At 50.7% G+C, this 20961-nt stretch overlaps 1 protein-coding gene across 1 annotated transcript; it reads right to left on the bottom strand.

The window, feature by feature from the left end:
• Nucleotides 1-398: 398 nt before the first annotated feature.
• Nucleotides 399-19581, bottom strand: Slc2a7 (solute carrier family 2 member 7). The gene is given in 12 exon segments (NM_001393692.1): nucleotides 399-1099; nucleotides 3155-3282; nucleotides 4493-4568; nucleotides 6103-6204; nucleotides 8905-9015; nucleotides 10366-10556; nucleotides 10833-10958; nucleotides 11583-11735; nucleotides 14228-14352; nucleotides 16315-16475; nucleotides 18896-18994; nucleotides 19531-19581. Coding segments are annotated over 12 exon segments (1542 nt in total). The 3' UTR covers nucleotides 399-880.
• Between the last annotated feature and the right edge of the window lie 1380 nt (nucleotides 19582-20961).

The raw sequence follows: 20961 nt of genomic DNA, 5'->3' as shown, positions 1-20961 counted from the left end.
AGGTCTGACGGGGCACGGCCATGAAAAGACTCCTTCATCTGTGTTCTTTTTTTTTTTTTTTTAAGATTTATTTATTTGTTTCATGTATGCGAGTACACTGTTGCTGTCTTCAGACACCAGAAGAGGGCATCAGATCTCATTACAGATGGTTGTGAGCCACCATGTGGTTGCTGGGATTTGAACTCAGGACCTCTGGAAGAGCAGTCGGGTGCTCTTAACTGCTGAGCTATCTCTCTAGCCCCTATTTATTTATTTTTACAACAGGGTCTCTCTGTGTGGCCCTGGATGTCCTGGAACTCACTCTGTAAAGCAGGCTGGCCTTGAACTCAGAGACCCGATAGACTCTGACTCATGAGTGCTGGGATTAAAGGTGTGCGCCACCACTGCCCAGCCTATCTTTTTTTTTTTTTTTTTTTGGTTCTTTTTTTCCGGAGCTGGGGACCGAACCCAGGGCCTTGCGCTTCCTAGGCAAGCGCTCTACCACTGAGCTAAATCCCCAACCCCCCAGCCTATCTTTTTTAAGTCAGTCAATTGCCCCGATTATTTTCTTATAGTAACATGAAGCTAAGACCCTGAACTTGTAAAGCTTTAGCTTTGAAAACATGAACCTATACCTCATGTTAGTTTTTATATATTAATTAATAATATATTAGCTAATATATTATTAATTAATTAATCAAAAATATAGAATCAGAGAATCAGCTCCCATCAATCAACCCTCCTCTAAGTCCCCATCAGCCTATATGGGGGGGGGCTGTTTTTTCCAAAGTCTTCCAGTTGCTATGGGAGCACCAAAGTCTCAGAGCTGTCTCCGTCCCTGAAGGACTGGTCCCCGAGAGCCCTTCTCAAAGAAGAAACTATGTATGGGTCCTCAGAGGCATCAAAGGGATGTTTGCTTGGTTGTCAGAGAAGGTGTGTGGGGCTTGGCGGTGGTTACTTCCTTCTCCTCTGAAACCTCCACTCCGTTTCTCTTGGCAAAAATACAGTTGATTTCTACGAACGTCTTGCCCTTGGTCTCAGGGATTACCACGTAGATGTAAGCGGCAGTGAGGAGACAGATGCCAGCAAAGATGAGAAAGCTGTAGGCCCCGATGGCCACCTAGAGAGGGAACAGGCAGAGGGGGACCCTTCAGACAACCTTTGTGAGTCACAGGGACTTTCTCTGCGGCCGAATTTATTATAACTCCAGAGGGGGACAAAAACATCGGGAAAACTGGGCCCCTCCCTAAACTCCAAAGGAATCTTTATTGTTTGGCTCAGGTGTTGGTATTCTGTTTAAGCTCCACCCCCACAGCTACCTGGCAACAGCCAGGTATGCTCCGCCCCACAGTTACCTAGCAACAGCCAGCTGTGCCTGACACTGTAAAAGGAGCTGCTTGCCCCCTCCTCCTCCTCTTATTCCCTCTTACCCTCTCTTACTCTCTCTTACCCTTGCTCTTTGTTTTTCTCTGTTCTTGCCCCCATGCCTCCCTCCACGTGCCCATGGCCGGCCGCCTTTCCTCTCTTCTTCTACTCTTCTCTCATTAAACCGCTCCACGTGGAACCATGGTGTTTGAGTGTCTTCTGTCCGGGCGTGGGCCGAGATTCGAAACCCTAACACACGGACCCTTCCTGAACTGAAAGTCTAAAGTCTGGCAGACTCAGGAGAGGGAGGCAGCGAGTTTGTTCCTCTTGTCTGCTGTCACTTCTGACCTTTACCGCCCGGAGCCATTTCCAGCTCCAGGCACAATCCCTCTATAAGCGGGACGCGACATACGCAGGGATTTTGAACTGGGTTCCACGGCCTGCGCTTCTAACCCCAGCACCATGGGTGCCCGAGGCAGGAGAATTATTAAAAGTTACAGGCTGGGGTAGGGCATTGCCAGCTGTGAATGTTAGGTTCTGGGTTCGATTACAGGCATTGGAAAGTAAGTACATCCAAGGAACTGGGCCAGAGCGAGTCTGTTTGTGCTCCTTTGAACTGGGGGATTATTGGGTTTAGAGATAAGAGTTCATGTAGCCCAGGTTGGCCGAAAACTCTCTATGAAGCTAAGGATGACCCTGAACTTCTGATCTTTCCACCCTCACCTTCCAAGAGCTGGTTTTACAGACCTGTACCACCATACACAGTCTGCTGTGCTGAGGATCGAACTTTGCGCGTGGTAGGAAAGGCTCTTACCAACTGAACTTCTTCCCTATCCTCTAGGAGGTGTTTCTTCATAAAGCAGGAACTACTCTCTGCCTCTAGGTAAGGCCAGTGGCCAAGTGTGGGACCTAAAACCAGGGAATTTGGTAAGGTCGAGCAGGTTGAGACCCAGAGACGACTAGGTGGGCACACACCTAAGGCTTAGGTGACTCCCAGCTCCCTGCCTGACTCCTGACTAGGAACACCAGCCATGCTTCTCACATAAAAGAGATGTGTCTGGACACGCAGGCTCAAAACAGGGTTCTCCATGCTAATGAGGTACCTGGAGACCCAGAGGCTTAGCCAATAAGTATCTCTTCCCAGACATTCCTCCTGCAAAAGGTATTTAATCTTAGGCCCACCCGGAGGAGTGGGGTATGGTTTTACGGATTCACTTTCCACCAAGACTATAAACTGTTTAGAATCACGGACTCTCTCTTTTCATCAAGATCTGCCGTGGGGAGCCATGAGGAAGGCCTTAGCCTACAGATCTGCAGCCCAATCTCCACAAGGCCTCTCTGCGCTCCCAGCCACCAAGCCTGCCTTCAAACTAAAGACAATCATATGGGCTAGGACAAGCCGGTACACCTCCACCCAATCCCCCCACCCCTACCCCGCCACCCTGCTCCCGCTCCTGGGCTAGATGCCATCCCCAGCCTGCGAGCCCCCGAACTCCATTCTCCTCTCATCTTTGATTACCAGTGGCGCCTGAATGTCCAAGTGTCTGAGAACCCCATGGCCCCAGGCCTCCTCACAGGCCCAGGGACCCCCTAACCAGTTCTGGCTTCCCCACATCTCAGACTGCGTTTTCCCACCCACAGAGCGGTGCCTTGGGCACCTCTTACAGCCCAGTACCCGCCCCAGCCTCAGCGTGGTATAAACTCAGACAAACTCCCTGCTTTCTGCCTCCCCAATAGTCCGTGGGCAGACATGACCTGTGTCCGAGCGGATGTGGGCCAACAGCTAAAGATGGCGTGGAGGGCCACTCACCTGGATGGATGGAAACGTTAAGCCCACGATGAAGTTGGTAAGCCAGTGCACAGCCCCGTCCACTGTGAAGGCGGCTGTCCTAGAGGATTGCAGGACGATCTCTGTCCTCACCACGGAGGGGACAGGACCTAGGAGGAAGGAAGATTCGGAGGATCCTGAAGGCTGCTGGACCCTGACATGACCTGACTTCCTCACTGTTAGAGTGCCTCATCTCCCTGTACAGGCCACCCCTTCTGAGGGCCCCCAAACAAACAAACAAACAAAACAAAAAAACCCTCAACCAACCAACCAAACAAAAACCCACCCCATCTTTATTCCCAAACTATGGCAGGGGTTTGGAAAGCCAGGGCTAGCTGTCAGCACAGTTTCTCCCAACTGGATGCTCTCGGAGGTTTGCAGAAACCCAGCAGATGCTTCTTGGTATTCTCACAGTGCAGTCCTCTCCAGCCTTGCTTTCTATCAGCCTAGTTTTGAAATTCTTGGTTGTCAGGAGTCACTGTGCCCTGTGAACTCCTGGCTTGGACAGTGCTGTCCCCCTATAGCGTGTACAGGAATGGTAATACCAACTCTTCACCTCTTTCCTGATTCCAAATATTTCTCTGCTGTCTCGTTGTTGCTTCCAGAGAGGGTCTTGACTCAAATGTCTATAGCTGTGTTTTTCCCTGATTGCTACCTCCACGGGAAAGAAAGTATTGTTAGGGGCCGGTAAGATGGCTCAGTGCGTAAAGGTGTTTGCTACCAAGCCTCAGAACCTAAGTCGACCCCGAGACCCACAAAGTAGAAGAAGAGAATTGTCTCTCACAAGTTATCTCAAACTGTCACATATGCACTGTAGCGAATGCAAACACAGGCATATAAATAAATAAATAAATAAATAAATAAATAAAAATGTAAAAAAAATAAATTTATGTTTCAGACAAGGGCTTCTTTATCTCAGGCTGGTTTTCAATTCACCTAGTAGCTGAGGAATGTGTAGCCCAGGCTAGCCCGGAACTCATTATGTATGCATGAATGAAAATGATAATACATTTTAAAAGATCGAGTGAGTCCAGAGCCGGGCAGGATAACACACAAGGTAATCCTAGCACTTGGGTGCTGAGGCAGGAGGATTGTGAGCTTGAAGGCAGCCTAGTAAGTAAGTTTATAGAGTAAGATTCTGACTCCAAAACCCTCAACAGAAAACAGAATCCTGGAGCCGTACAGGTCAGAAGGCGAGTGATTTGAAAGGTAGTGGAGGAAAAATGAACACGTAGCCACGCACTCAACAATTTATTGAGCACCTTACGTGTGTCGAGCTCTAGTGACTGGTAGAGGTGGTGGAGTGGAGCGAGAACTTACTGGGCCCTATGGAATGTCCCACGATGTAGGAGAAGACACAGATGATGTCAAGGTAAGACAGCTCAGGGACTGTGCTCTGTGGGAGAAGCAGCCCTGTGCGTCAGAGGGCGTGGCCTGGGACCTCCAGGGGCCTCAAACCAAGAGCCTCACCAGGAGCTGAAGCCACCCGCAGTTCTGCCAACCTGCTGCAACAATTCCGAGTCCAACAGAGACTACAATGGCTCTGGGCAAGGGGAGGAGGTAGGTGGGGATAAAGATGGAGACGGAGGCCCTTGTTCACCAAGACTACCGCAACCGTACCTGATGGTGGTGGTGATGGAGTTGAAGGTTTGGTTTAGGCTGTTTTGCATTCCCAGATATGTCTGCGTTTTATTTTCATGTCACCCTCTCTGAGTGTGGATAGCATTGTTTTTATCTTACAAATGTGGATCAGAACCCACAGATTCCTGAACCCAGACCAGGTGGACCTCAGCCACTCAGGGATAGAGCAAGGACTGCCACACACTTGAGGTGACTCGGTGGGGATCTCAACTTATTTGACAGTTGTCTGCAGAGAGTCCTTCTAGGTGGATGGTTTGAATATGCTTGATCCATGGGAAGTGGCATGTTAGGAGGCGTGGCCTTGTTGGAGGAAGTGTGTCACTGTGTAGGCGGGCTTTGAATATTCCTAGACTCAAGCTCCACCCAGTGCAAAAGAGACCCTCCTCCTAGCTGCCTGCAGAAGCTGGTCTCCTCCTGGGTGCCTTTGGATCAAGATGTATAACTCTCAGCTCCTTCTCCAGCACCACATCTGCCTGCCTGCTGCCATGCTTCCTGCCATGATAATGGACTGAATCTCTGAAACTGTGAGCCAGCCCCAATTAACTCTTAGAAGAGTTGTTTAGGTCATGGTGTCTCTTCACAGCAGTAAAATCCTAACTAAGACAGTACCCTAGGAGCAAGGGAACCCCAGGCTACCTCCTAACACTTGAGGTTCTGTTCCTAACGGCCAACAGAATGGCAGATACAAAACCAGGTTAACAGACTTAACTGAACTGAATGGCAGGCTCCAAGCTAAGTGGCCAGCTAACTGATGATGGTCAGGACAGATGTTGCAAAGGAGTGGAAGGGTGGGGAGCCATGGAGGGCCATCAGGGCTTCTGATGGAGGAACCACAGAGGAACATGATCTCTTTCCTTTCCTTCTCATATCCCCTCCTGGTTTACATAATGAGTTCGTGGCAGGATTCCAAGAGAGGATCTGGGCCCAGCTGTCCCCATTACAGAGGATTGCCTCAAGAGTGTGTTTATAAATCAGAGTCCAGGAGTTAGAGAGACTACTTAGCACTTGAAAGCATTTGCTGCTCTTATAGAGGACCCGGGTTCAATTCCCAGCATCGACATCAAGTGGATCACAGCTGCATGCAAGTCCAGGGTTACACCAAGTTCCATGCGTGCATGTATAGACACAGGGGAGCAAAATCACTCACGAGCTTCACATTGGGAATGGGTTTTCTAAAGCTGTTCTCCATGAATGGCTTTGCTGGAGAGGGCTGAGACCCATCCATGCAGTTAGGACCTCAAACCCTTTATGCCAGCCTCCCAACCACAGGGCAGAATCTGAGCACAGACCTGAAGGAGGAGAGCCACCGTCAGCACTAGGCAGGCAGAGCCGCAGATGCCATAGCCAGACAGCAGGAGAATCCGCCGTCCCAGACGCTCTATGATGAAGGCCTGCAGAGGTGACTGAAAATGAGTCTGTTGACCTCAAAGCTCCACCCTCTCCTGCTTGGCTCTCCTTAGGGGCCCCTCCCTGCTACATCAGGTGGCCTATTTGGTGCAAGTTACACTTTGGGATTCTGCCATCTTTGTCATTTACAGACCCTTGGGTATCTACTCCCTGCAGCCCCCTTTCCCTGTAGTAACCACATTAAATTCTTTTATGAGCTGCCTGCTTGACTTACTGTACACTATGTGCATGCAGTACTCTTGGAAGACAGTAGAGGGAGCTACTCCTGGAACTAGAGCTACAGTGGTTTGAGAGCTTCCCAGTGTGAGTGCTGACAACCAAACTCAGGTCCTGCACAAGAGCAGTGAGCACCTTTAACTGCTGAGCCGTCTCTCTGCCCTGAGAACCATATTTTCTAGTCTCTGCATATAATACTGCAGCACCTTTGGGACTTTCTCACTCAGAAGGACTCCTCCTCTAGTGCCCTGAAGAGGCCAACAAACCCTATTGTCTGAGAGTCCATCTCTCATCTTTAAGGAGAGCAAAGGAGAAAGGACCCTACCGCCAATGTACAAGCAGGTGGATCCTTTGTCCCTTCCCTCTAGACTTCTGGGTTAGATCTATCCATCATCCTAAACACAGACTAACATCACCAGTCCTTCCTCCTCACCTCCTGCTTGGAGAAATTCCAGACAGAAAAATAGGTCTGTCTGTCCCTGGAGACACAGTCTGAGATGGCCACTGTGCTCCAATCTGGCTTTCTCTGGATGGCAGTGGTCACCTTCGTTGTGCTGACTAATTTAAGTCAACTTCACACAAGCTCGATTCTTGTTGGACAAGAGAGCTTCGTTAAGAAAATGCTTCCATAAGACCAGTCTGTGGGTGAGCCTAGAGGGCTTTTTCTTAATTAATGACTGATCCCAGATCCATTGTGGATAGTGCCACCTCGGGGCTGATGGCTATAAGAAAGTAGGTTGAGGGGTTGGGGATTTAGCTCAGTGGTAGAGCACTTGCCTAGCAAGCGCAAGGCCCTGGGTTCGGTCCCCAGCTCTGGAAAAAAAAAAAGAAGAAGAAGAAAAAAAAAAAAGAAAAAAAAAAAGAAAAAAAAAAAAGAAAGTAGGTTGGGCAAGTTATGAGGAGTAAGCCAGTAAGCAGCATCCCTCCATGGCCTCTGCATCAGCTCCTGCCTCCAGGCTCCAGCCCTGTTTCAGTTCCTGTCCTGACTTCCTTCAGTGATGAACAGTGGTGTGGAGGCTTGATCTGGTCTCTTTTTTTTTTTTTTTTTTTTTTTTGGTTCTTTTTTTTCGGAGCTGGGGACCGAACCCAGGGCCTTGCGCTTCCTAGGTAAGCGCTCTACCACTGAGCTAAATCCCCAGCCCCGATCTGGTCTCTTTTTAACCACAGATGATTCTTCAGCCCCAGCTGACCAGGACTACAGATTCCCAACCCAAAATAGCAAGCAGCCCTAATAGTGTCTGTAGGTGACTCTCTCTGGAACTTCACAAGCCAGGCCTCCACTATCTGCACTGTTCTTTAGGTGTTTGTTTGCTTTTGAGACAGGGTTACTCTGTGTCACCTTGGCGTACTCACTCAGTAGACCAGGCTAGCCTTGAACTCAGAGATCTATCTGCCTCTGCCTCTGGGACTAAAGCCATGCCCACCATTGCCGGGCTCAACATTTCTTATCTTCCAAACTCCCAGCATGGCTCACCAAGCTTTGCACACTTTGAACTCAACGGACTTCCTAGCTCAAAGTCCCAAAGTCCTTCCACAATCCTCCCCAAAATAACATCGTCAGGTCTGTCGCAGCAACACCTCGTGATCCTAGAACTAAACCTATATTTTAGCTAGTGTTCTTTGGAGGAATAGAATCTACAGGTCCAGCTAGTCCAACAATGGTTGTCTACCAACAGAAGGTCCTAGAATTCAGGGGTTGCTCAGTCCACGAGTCTGGATGTCTAAGGTGGTCTTCAGTGTCCACTGAAATTCTGAAGAAATCGTCTCTAATGCCAGCCAGAGCGAGAACAGCGGGCAAAGAGTGAAACTTCCTTATTCCATGTGCCTTATATAGGCTGCCGCAGAAGGTGTGGCCCAAATTAGAGATGGCTCTTTCAACCTCAGATGATCTGGATTAAAGGTGGTTCTTCGATGCAGGGCAGTGGTGGCCCATGCCTTTAATCCTAGCACGTGGGAGGCACAGGAAGGCAAAAACTCCCCCAACCCCCACTGCCAAAAAAAAAAAAAATAATAATCCCCTACGTGTTTGGGTTTCAGTTAATTCCAGATGTGGTCAAGTTGACAATGAAGAGTTAATCACATCACAGCTGGATTTGCAGCCCTTGCTTGCTCTTGAGTCTCTGTCACCCAGGCTGATCTGGAATTCACTACGTCACCAAGGATGACTTTGAACTTCTGATCCTCCTGCCTTTGCCTCTGAAGTGCTGAGATTGTAAGTGTGAGCTATCGTGTGTAGTTCTATACCGCTGCTGGGGACCGAACCCAGGAACGTGTGCACGCTAGGCAAGCACGCTAGGCAAGCGTTCTACCAAATGAACTGTGCCCCAAAACTTGACCAAGGTTACTATTGCGCCTCCCAGACTAGGGCCGCCCACACTCTCTGGCCTGAGGGGCTTCAGTCTTCCAGTCAGGGGACTGTTCGGGGACCCTGACATGAGAGCGCCCCACCCCCATCCCCAATAACTCACCGAGACGAGAGTCATCACCAAGTTGATGACACCAGAGCCCAGAGTCACGTACTGGGACTGGGTGGGGTCCACACCAGCCGATGTGTAGATGATATCTGCGTAGTAGTTGACCTGCAGCATAAACAGGGATGTGAGCGGAGGCCCTGAGGCAGCTCACTGGATTCTCTTTCTCACTGTGAGCAATAAGACAGTTTTGGGAGCCTGGGTTGGGGACCCTCAATAGGATGGAGTTAGCAGGAAGTGGTGAAGCTAGGCACCTGGTAGGTCTGACTCCACCCTGGTATCTCTGAGTCTTGGCTTCTGTTCTTATAAAATGCGAGCCAGGCCACAGTGCCACTAGGTAGTTTTCCCTGTATGACTTTATTATTCTGCACACAGGCTCTTGATTGTTTAGGGCCAGCTCTGGCCCAGTCCCAGGAGAAACTATCCCCATTGGGAGCTCCCAAGATCACCTTGCGAAACAACTCATCTCTTAAAGACAGATGTCACCTCTTCTTGTTCCTTCTCCTAGGCACCAACAGGGTCACCTATCCTCTCTCCAATGGCTCCAGAATGGGCATTTGAGATTTTCCTTTGGCCACCCACAGATAGAATGAAATAGCCACCAGAGAACAGGACACATTTCCACGGCAAATGAGTCTACCAGGGTATCCTGACCTAGGATCAAGCAACGGTCTTCTCTGGAGCCTCTGATTGGGACCAGAGGTCAGGTACTTCTCTCATGGTCTCTTATGGAGAGGGCGAAAAAATCTACAGGCAGGAGATTTTCTTTTGGGGACTAGGAAGCAAAGAAAAACAGACAAGAGAGGAGTAGAGGGTGGGGAAAGGTGGTACCCATGGAGTCCGGAAGAGTTATAGATGGCTGGGAGAGATCATTTGAGTGCTGCGAAAGGAACCTGGATCCCAGGCAGGAGTAACAGTGGTCTTAACTGATGAGCTATGTCCATCCATCTGTCCATCCATCTGTCCGTCCATCCATCCATCTACCCATCTATCTATCCATCCGTCTTTTCCCTCTCTTCCTCCCTCCATTCCTCCATCCCTCCCTCTCTCTCTATCGCTGATGATCTGCCTCCATTCATCTATTATTCATCTTTCTTATTTTTATTGCGTGGATTCATTCTCTGTGACATTCTATGGCACTCGAGTGGAAGTCTGAAGAGCTAGATCTCCCATTCCTGGCGTGGGTCCCAGGGATCAAACCCAGGTTGTCAGGCTTGGCGCAAACAGGTCTTACTACCGAACCATCCTGCAAGCCAAGGTCCTGTTTGTTGCAAAGGCAACACCCAGAGTGATAACTTGCACTATGCTCGCAGGACTCTCCTCCTCCCAGCACCAGCTTAGTAGCTCGTCCCTCCCGGAAGCCGGGCTGAGCTTTACAGAGTCAAAACACAAAATGCAACCCCCGAACCTTCTGTGAATTCATTCAAAAAGACCCAAGGGGACCAAACCCGCACGCACCGCATTGATCCCGGACAGCTGCTGGCCCGCCATGAGCACAACGATGGAGATCAGCTGCCAGCGCAGGGGCCGAAAGGTGAAGAGGTTGAGCACGGACAGGCGACCCTCGGCTTTCTCGGTGCGCTCCTCTGTCCGCATTTCTTCCATCTCAGCCTCCACATTGTAGCTGTGACCTCGCAGCCTCCTTAGAGCTGCAGAGCAGAGGGGCGGTACACCACACTCACCCTCTGCCCTATTGCACCTCAGCCAGTCCCTTCTCCAGAGCCCGGGCCTCACCTCAGTCACCACTGCTCGCCCTGCACAAGCTCTCTGCTCTCAATCATTGTCCACTGTGACCCTGATCCGGTTCACAATCTCACCAGATGCGAGGGTCAGAGGGTACTTTTAATATTTACAGCAACAGGACCCGCCCCTTCCATGCCCCTTTGTGCACTGGGAACCTGGGTGAGCAGCCCGAGTCCCAGTACCTTGTCTTGTGGTCTCCTCGTCTCCTTTCTCAATCAGAGTGTAGCGGGGGCTCTCAGGGAAGAAGGGCAGAGAGAGGAGCTGAATCAGTGCAGGGACCCCTGTGAGAGCCAAAAGGATTGGCCAGCCTGGACGGAACACAAATGGCGGTTTGAGACTCGAATCTGCTGCGGGGAACCTACAGAGGCACAGGTGCTTCCCCTCCAGCTCCCTCCTCACTGCGCCCAACCAGGTGATAGGCGAGGCTGGTGGCCACCTAGTCCTTGACAAGATGTCGCTACCCACAAAGAACATCCGTATTAAAAATAGAGGAAAGGGGGTTGGAGCGCTTGCCTAGCAAGCGCAAGGCCCTGGGTTCGGTCCCCAGCTCCGAAAAAAAGAAAAAGAAAATAGAGGAAGGGACCTGGTGGGTAAGGACACTTGCATGAGGACCTCGGCTGACTAGCAAGTACCCACCTAAAAAGCTGTGTTTGTGCAGTCCCCTGACCCCAGCATTCGGGTGGGCGGGTTGGGGAATCAGATCCAGGGAGCTCATTGGCTGGCCAGCCTAGCTTAGCTGATTTCCAGGTCGTCTCCTCCCATCCCCAGAAGTCAGCAACCCTGCCCCGGACAAGGTCCTCTATATCCACAAGGCCACCAAAACACCTTCCTGTTGGACCATGGGTTACTTTGGGCTCAACCGAGCCAGTGGCTGCACCACGCATGCCCACGGTTTATTAGCCCTCGCCTCACCCCCACACGTAGCTGGTTACCCGTGGCATTGCCCAGGATGGTCTGCAGGCTGAAGATCTGAGCCAAGAGGACTCCAAAGATGACAAATACCTCCGTCATTGTCCCTAATGTACCCCTGAGGTTCTGAGGAGCCAGTTCTCCCAGGTACATGGGAAGAGTACTGTAGGCGATACCTGGATCAGAGGAATCAGGACCATAAGAACGTTCCCCAGCGGGTTGGGGATTTAGCTCAGTGGTAGAGCGCTTGCCTAGCAAACGCAAGGCCCTGGATTCGGTCCCCAGCTTCGAAAAAAAGAAAAAGAAAAAGAAAAAAAAAAAAAACCCAACAGTCCCCAGCCTCTCAAAACCCAGGGTCTAAGGTCGTTTCAATCCCATTTCTTAAACCTTGAATCTCTTGCAGGGAGGATGCCCCTGGGCCGGAAAGAGCCTGTTCCTTATTTAGTTTAAACCTGCAACCGCAGCTTTCCCCACCCGACCATTCAGCTGGAGAAATTCCTTTTCCCATAGTCTGGCATTTAGACAAAAACTAGTATTCCCTTGGGGACTTGAGAAACTAGTCCCTACCCGGAAAAGGAGTCATTCTTATCTCTGACAAAAGGGATGGTTGGCTCTTCCATTGTATATGCCTGTAGTGTCTGTTAGCACATCAAGTTCTATGCTGGCCTCTAGGCTCCATCATTTTTTACTTACAAGTACCAGTTAGACACTTCAAAGCCTTCCACAAGCACATAGGTTCCCTCCTTCCTGGTCAACTGTTCCCTTAAAATCCTAGAAATCTATCACCACCACCACCACATGCCACCATGTGTCACCCCTAGCTCCTGTCCCTTCTCTATGCTTTCCAGAGACACAGAGTTTTAAAATAAACTCCCTTTTCATCCATGGAACAGCTATTTGGTTTCTTTACTGTGGCCATCTCATTCAAAAAATGATACTGTTTCCTCCCTGGCTTCCGGTCCAGATTACTGTTGGAGGGGAGGAGTCTAGGCTGTGTAGTAACCCTTCTTATGGTCTTTAAATGTCCATCTTATCATGGTTGATTTTCTGTTCTTTGTTTCTTTTCTTCTTTTTGAGACAGGGTTTCTCCGTAGCTCTGGCTGTCCTGAAATTTTCTGTAGACCAGGCTGGTCTTGAACTCACAGAGATCCATCTGTCTCTCCTTCCTGAGTGCTGGGGCTAAAGGTCTGTGCCACCTGGTGGTCTTCTGTTATTTCCTAAGCACACATCACTTAACATAGGTTTCTGGTTTTGTTTTGCTGTGGTACTCACGCATGCTAGGCAAGGACTCTACTACAGAGCGGGGCTCAGACCTTCCTTTCTTTTATTGTTTTCTGGGGGTCTGGGGATGGAACTGAGAGCTTTGTGTATACAAGGTAAGTATTAGCAGTATAGCTCTCTGTGGTAGTCTGGATGAACACTCATACACTCTTAGGAAGGGCCATTGTTGGGGGTGTGGCTTTGTTGGGGGTGTGGCTTTGTTGGGGGTGTGGCTTTGTTGGGGGTGTGGCTTTATTGGAGGAAGTATGACATGGGGGTGGGGGTGGGGGTGTAGGGATGGTTGGGCTTTGAGGTTTCAGAAGCTCAAGCCAGGCCTGGTGGCTCACTGTCTTTTGCTGCTGCCTGTGGATTTGGATATAGAACTCTCGGCTACCTCTCCAGAACTGTCTGCCTGTGTGTCGCCATGCTTCCCACCATGACGATAACAGACTGAGCCCCTGTATTGTGACGCAGCCCCAACGAAATGTTTCCTTTATAAGAGTTGTTCATGGTGTCTTTTCACAGCAATAGAAACCCTAACTAAGACCCCGTCCTTGGAAGATACATGTAGGGCTGGTTTGGTTTTTGTGTTCTTCACAGTAAGGGGACTTTCCCTCCTCTCCCTCCATCTGTCCTCTCCCCTCTCTTCCTTTCTTTTGAGGTCTCAGGATTGTTAGGTCTCAAACCTGGACAAATGGTAGGTTGCCTATTTAACATATCAAAGCAGACCCTGACTGTCACATGCTCCCAGCATCCCTCTGTCCCTATCTGTTACAGAGTCCCCCTGGCTGGCATACTCTCCCCCCTCCCCTAAACTTCTCCAGCCGAGCTTGCCTTTCCCCAGTGGCTCTGACCTATGTGATCCATTCTGGTTATGCATGTTTTCTACTTACACCCTCCTGGTCTCAGGGCTCCCGTCTTCCCTCCCCTCACGTGGCCCAGCTCAGGGTCATGGTCACTCTGGACCCTTCCAGATGCCTCTGTCTATGCTGTCCCTCGTGTCTACAATAAACCTTCTCCTGCACATACCTAGGAACAGTTATGTCCTCATTCATTCATTCATTCATTCATTCATTCATTCATTCATTCGTAGCCCTGGCTGGCCTGGAGCTCACTCTAAAGACTGACTTAGACTTGAATCTACATCGATTCCCTTGCCTCTGCCTTCTGAGTGCTGGGACTACAGGCAAGGTGGACGATTTCATGACATAACAGGGAGGAGCTGGAAAGCATGAGGCTTGCTAGGGCCTAGGACTGGAAACTGGAGGAAATCTAGGGAGGCAAAAGCACATAGCCAGACCCCCCGTGTCCAGGGTTGGCTCCTGGTGCTGGGCACCCATGCCTTAGAGCTGTCCCCTGGCCAGTGCACATCAGAAGGCCCTGGGTGTTCAGTGGCCGCCCTAGGTACCTGCGCAGATTCCCACCATCACTCGAGAGAAGATGATCAGCTCAAAAGCCCGGGCAGCTTTGCTGGCTCCCATCAGGACGGCGGAGGTTATAGCGAAGACATTGTTGATCAACAGGGTTCCCTTTCTGCAAGACAGCAGGGCCCAGAGGGCAGGGGCACCCAGTAGATGCTTTGACACCCCAAGCCCGGTATTCCAGGCTGTTCCCTACAGAGGAGCTATGCCTGAGAAGGACTAGAAGATGGGGCTGTGTCCTGGACTATTCCCATTTATATGTGTGCTATAATCCCTGCCCTTGGTGAGGAAGGGTGATTAGGTCTCCTCACGGATAGACTAGGGCTCTTATAATATAATACGTAGTAATGCTCTCTCCACAGATACAAGAATGGCCCACGCTGACCAAGAATGGGAAAAGCTGTACGGAAGTTGGAAGTGTGTTAACATTCCCGGAAGGAAGGAGTTGGGGAGGGGAGGTGTGTTTCAAACACTGCAGCCATTCCACAGGTAGTGACTGGTGGGCAGTCAAGCCCCAGTTGTGATGTCTAGACCAGACCGGATGTTGGTCAGGGATGCTGACCAGATCCTGGTAACAGACATGGTGCAGAGTGGGACTAGATGACCTCTAAGGCCAAAAAGGTTAAATCCCAATGGTCTGTGGAGGGCAGGGCTGAGAAACAGCTCTGATCTTGTTTTGGTCTTTTGAAATAGGGTCTCCTGCAGCCCAGGCTGGCCTTACATTTGCTGTGTAGCCAGTCCTCCCGCCGCCGTCCCCAGAGTGCTAGGTTCTACCACACTCAACCTAGGGGCTGCTAATTACTCCCTGTCTTCATACATGGAGGTGTCAGTTACAGAATACCCAGCCCCTGACTGTTATAGGTAAAGCAGGGCTGACAGGGTCCTTATTAAAAAAAAAATATCCTCTGCTGGTCAACACCTCAGGATATGCCAAGATCCACAGATGGGCAATCCTATACTCCTGATAGCCTCTTACTCTGATCCCTCAGAAGCCTGCTGGCCTCACAGAGGCTCAGGCTGGTGGGTCTCCACGGAGCAGGCTGCCTCTACCTCACCCCTTGGTCATCCTTTGTAATAGGAGACTAGGGAAAGATGTCTTTGAGAGGCCGAATGAGGTGGCACACACCTTTAATCCTAGCACTTGGGAGGCAGAGGCAGATGGATCTCTGTGAGTGACAGGCCATCCTGATCCACAGAATGAGGCAATAGCTCAAAAATCAGTAAGTAAAAGGTCTACAGAAGAGGGCCGTGAGCCTGGATCTTTAGCGCAGTGTAATTGAAGTTTACAGGTCATAAACTGTACATAGCCTGACCTACAGCAAAATAAGGATCTGTCGAATTCTTTCTACATTCAAGTGCACAAGAGAGGAAAAGATCACTGCTCACCAAGTATTTACAAGGAGAGGTTTCTGGGTCCAGCTTCCATAAACAGACATTTTTATGGTATTATTTTCTTTAACACACAAGGAGCCTGGCTGCTACGTTTTTGGAGTTATTTGTCCCGAGGGGCTCCCCACTGCCCATCCTGACACAGGCTAGCTCGGTTCGAGAGCAAATCTGCACATGCAGAATGCAGCTGCGCCCCACCCTGTGACTTTAACTGAGCCCTCGCCTTCCTGGGGACCTTGAACGGCACAAACCGCTTTATCTTTACCATGCCTCTGCAGCGTGGGCCTCCGAGTAGCCAAGCAAAGTGCACAGAGCTGGGCTTCACCTCCAAGGCAGATATGAGGCCAAGGCACGTGTGGTGACTCAGTCCAGTTCCCAGCCTCGGGAGAGCATACCGCTGAGCCCATGTGTAGGGTGGTGCTGGATCCCAAAGTCAGCTGACCCAGCCCCCCCTCCGCCCCCCGCCCAGGGGCATTTCGGGATACCTGCCGCAGCGCTCACGAGGCACTGAGCTAAGCACCAGTAGAAGCTGTCCCTAGGCAGCTGTCAGGGAAAGAGATTCCAAAGGGTCTGTGGCAATATGGAAGCTTGCCTTTAGATCTGATTTTTTCGGGGTGGTCTCAATCATCGAGAGAGCCCGTGGTTAAGACGGATCTCGAGTTTGGGAATGCCGCCTTCCTTTTACCTGCCCCACTTATTGACCATCATGCCAACCACCAAGGAGCCCAACAGCCCTCCCAGAGGGAACATGGAGACCGTGCAGGACCACAGGAGCAGAAGCGTATTCTCGTCCATGAACGTTCCGTGCCGCTCAAAGTACGTGTCGTTGTAAAACGACTTCAAGACCTGAAAGACAGGACCCCACCCGCTGCTCGAGATGCTGCACAACTCACAGGAATGGCAATGTAAGTTCTCGGCTGCCCCTTGTCATCTCACAGAGACGACCCATCCCTGCCGGTACCCACAGGACACAACCGAACCTACTGGCTTTCTGTTGGTACCTGGGGCGCAAAAGAATATTCTGAGGAGAAGAGACGGGAAGCCAGCCTGAAGGAAAGCTGTTAAAAAATTCACTTCCGGGGTTGGGGATTTAGCTCAGTGGTAAAACGCTTGCCTAGCAAGCGCAAGGCCCTGGGTTCGGTCCTCAGCTCCGGGAAAAAAAAATCACTTCCGTAGCCTTATTCTGCCAGATGAAGTGTAGAAAACAGCCACACTAGCCGTGTGATACTGGGCCGTGTCGCACTCCATCACTGAGCAAAGTCAGCACAAGAACTCAACAGGGACCTGGGGGCGGGAACTGAGGCAGAGACCCTGGAGGGGTGCTGCTCCCCGGCTTGCTTCTCATGGCTTGCTCAGCCTGCTTTTGTATGCAGCTCAGAGCCACTTGCCCCAGATGGTACCACCCACAGTGAGCTGGGTTCTCTCATCTCAACCTGTCAATCAAGAAAACGCACCACGGTCTTACCCACAAGCCAGTGCAGTGGGAGTATTTTCTCAATCTGGGCTCCTTCCTCCAAACCAACTCTAGCTCACGGCAAGTTGACATAAAACTACCCGGCGTTAGTTCTAACAGTGACATAGCACACAGCTATGTCATACTTAGAAGAGATGACTCAGGGCTGTGCATTCAGCTCAGATGGGGGAGCGCATGCCTCCTAAGCCTGAAGCCCTGGGTTCCATCCCCAGCCCTGAATAAGAATGGTAGATGTACTCCCGTGATCTCAGCACTTGGGGGCAGTACTAGAGAATCAGAAATTGAAGACAAGCTTCAGCTATATGTAAAATTCGAGGCCAGGCACAGCTACATGAGGCTCTGCCTTTAAAAAGTTCGGTGGCGGGGCTGGAGAGGTGGCTCAGTGGTTAAGGGCACCGACTGCTCTTCCAGAGGTCCTGAGTTCAAATCCCAGCAACCACATGATGGCTCACAACCATCTGTAATGGGATTCGATGCCCTCTTCTGGTGTGTCTGAAGACAGCTACAAGTGTGCTCATATACATAAAAAAAAACTTAAAAAAAAAGTGCCGAAGGCTCAGCAGTGGGACACACATACACACACCACGGGGCAGGAGAGAGAAAGAGAGAGAGAGAGAGAGAGAGAGAGAGAGAGAGAGAGAGAGAGAGAGTTCCCAAACTGGGAATAGCTCAGTGGTAGAGATCGTGCCTACCATTCTAGAACCCTGGGTTTAATTCTTGAAACCACAAAATCCCAGCACTGGGAGGCTGAGTCAGGGGGATGGCTCAGGGCCCAGCTTGATGTACAATGTCTCAATAAACCTAGGACTGGGACTGGTAAGATGGTTCAGCTCATTGCCAAGGCTGATGACCTGGGGGCCATTCAGATCCCCAAGGGAGAAGCAGAAGAAAACTCCTGTACCCCGTCTTCTCACCTTTACACAATCACTCACTGTGGTAAGTGCACGCCCCACGCATACACAGCACACGCAAGACACACTGAACAAATACAAATAAATAAACATGACAATACGAGTATATTTTTTCTTCTGTTTTTGGAGACAGGGTCTCTCTGTATAGCCCTAGCTGTTCTGGAGCTTGCTATGTGGAGCAGGTTGGCCTTGAACTCACAAGAGATCCTCCAGCCTCTGCCTCCCCAGTGCTGCGATTAAAGGTGTGTACTACCATGCGATAAGATATTTTAGGGGCTGGGGATTTAGCTCAGTGGTAGAGCGCTTACCTAGGAAGCGCAAGGCCCTGGGTTCGGTCCCCAGCTCCGAAAAAAAGAACCAAAAAAAGAAAAGATATTTTAAAAAATAAAATCACCTGGGCTGGGGATGTTCTGTGGTAGAACGCTTTTCTGGCCTGCATGAGGTCCCGGGTTTGATGTTCAGTAGTGCAAAATATACCACCACGAAAACCTTCATAGCATCAAAGACGCTCATTAATGATCACGAGTAATGAACATATGTGTAGATAATATGCACACATGGCCAGGCTTCTGCTGCACACCACCCGTCTCCTCTCCAACTTGCCCCAAATGCAATCCCTAAATGTTAACAGACTTCATTCTTGAAGTGTCTGTCATCCACAAATGCCCCACCCCCAGGTGAGCAAGGCAAGGTACCCAGGCAGAGAATCCAGGTCCGCCCACACTGTCGTCCCTAGAAAAGATGATATTTCTGGAGAAAATGGCTCTATCTGGTCCTGGTCCTCAGAGGTGGGCATCTAGGGGACTCCTAGGAGAAGGTGAAAGCTTCCAGAAGCAGGACAGCATCTGACTTCTACCCGTTGAGATCCACCTTGTGCCCACCTTGTGAGGTGTATTGATCACAGCGATGTTGTAGCCATACTGGAAGGCTGAGCCGAAGGCTGCACTTAGGGTAGTCAGGACCAGTGTGGGCTGGAGGCGCTGAACCAGAGAATTCCAAAGTCAGAGGCTCTGTAGGGTTGGCTCCTGTGACTTCTAGGATTGGGGTGGGGTGAGGGTGGCCAGGCCTCCACTTCCTCCGTAGGTGGAGAGGGTGGTCTGTCGGGGAGCAGGCTATGATCCTGGAAGGAGGAGGAGGAGGAGGAGGAGGAGGAGGAGGAGGAGGAGGAGGAGGAGGAGGAGGAGGAGGAGGAGGAGGAGGGGGAGGGGGAGGGGGAGGAGGAGGAGGAGGAGGAGGAAAAGGAGGAAGGGGCTATCGGGGAAGGTGACCCAAGCAGGTGTTGTCTTGTTTCTAGGTACACATTTTTCCTGCCTTTGACCTTGAAGGCGGAGGGACAGGGAGGGTTGTGAAGCGGCACTCTCTGGCTTCAGCAGGCTCGGGGCTTGGGTGTGGCAGTCCCTACACCACCATCTGGAATGGTGCTCCCCCAAGCCCTCCTTGATGGATTGATCCCAGGGCCCTCATCTGCATACAAAGGTCTCCATCTTGGTGGCAGGGAGGCAAAGTCAGCACTTACCGCTTCCATGTGTGGAGAAGGCAGAGGTGTCCCGGTCTCCGGGCTCTTCATGCTCTTCACAGGTGCGCTGCTCCCCCTCTAGGCTACCGGCCCTGCTCTGCCGGCTGCCCCGCTGGGTTTGCTGGTTCCCCGAGGCTGGCCTCCCGTACGATCCTATTGCCCTCTGAACCCTGATGGCTTTCTGCACGGGACCATTCTCCTTGGCAACTGATAAGATACGCGTTGATGCTTTACCAGTGGCATCTGTGAGCAGGGTGGGTACCTCTTTGTGTCCTACAACCCCCTAACCAGCAGCCCCCCTGACGCCACAAGGAAGGGAAAGGGCACTGGTTGGTTGATCCCCTGAAGTGAGTTCTGAAAAGCGAGGCAAGCTGCAGTTTTGACCTTCTCTTGGGCTTTCCCTCTAGGTGTGCCTCCTTTGTGCTTTGGCTAATGGTCTATGTGGGAAAAGCACTCCAACTTTGCTGACCATGGGGGCAAACACCTATACAGCGTTTGGGGGTCAGGGACAGGAGGACCATGGGTTTGAAATTAGTTCAGGAAACTCAGTAAGGCTTCACAAAACAAAACTAAACAACAAAACCGGGGCTGGAGAGATGGCTCAGTGGTTAAGAGCACCGACTGCTCTCCCAGAGGTCCTGAGTTTAAATCCCAGCAACCACATGGTGGCTCACAACCCTCTTCTGGTGTGTCTGAAGACAGCTGCAGTGTACTTGCATCTAATAAATAAATCTTTAAAAACAAAACTAAAAACCAAACCGAGGGCTGAGGTGGGGGCTCTGTGGCAATCAGCTTAGTGTGCAGAAGGCTCTAAATCCCATTCTTGGTATTGTGAAACAAGGCAAAAAGGCAACCTTGATAACCTTATACTTATAATTAATTTATTATTATAGCATTATTATTGCTGTGTATGTGCGGGGGTGGGGGAATGCATGTGTCACAGCACACATCTGGAGGTCAGAGGACAGCTTCTCTATTTCCACTATGTGAGTCACTGGGATTGAACTCTGATCATCGGGACTGGAAGCAAACGTCTTTACCAGCTGAGCTATCTCGTGAGCCCTCTGTGTTTTGTTATATCTCTGTGCGCATTACTTACTCTCCTGTTGCTGTGATAAGGCAGGACAACCAGAGGCAACTTAAAGAAGAGAGAGTTTATTCTGGCTGATGGTTCCAGAGAGGCTGAGTCCATCAGTGCTGGGAGGCAGAGTGGCAGGCAGCTGGGGCAGGAAGCCGAGAGCTCACATACTAAACAGCAAGCCCAGAGCAGAGAGAGCAAATTAGAAGTGGGATAAGGACCTAGAATGTCACAGGCCACTCAGAGTGACAGCCACACCACCTGGATCTTCCCAACCCGCTTCACCAACTGGGGAATCAAGGATTCGAATACCAGAGCCATGGGGATATTTCTCATTTAAAACACCATGGTGT

This window comes from Rattus norvegicus, chromosome 5, assembly GCF_021556685.1.
Source record: "Rattus norvegicus strain SHRSP/BbbUtx chromosome 5, alternate assembly SHRSP_T2T, whole genome shotgun sequence".
Classification (NCBI taxonomy): Eukaryota; Metazoa; Chordata; class Mammalia; order Rodentia; family Muridae; genus Rattus; species Rattus norvegicus.
Note: the sequence above shows the minus strand (reverse complement) of the source record. Positions and strands in the feature narration are given on the sequence as shown.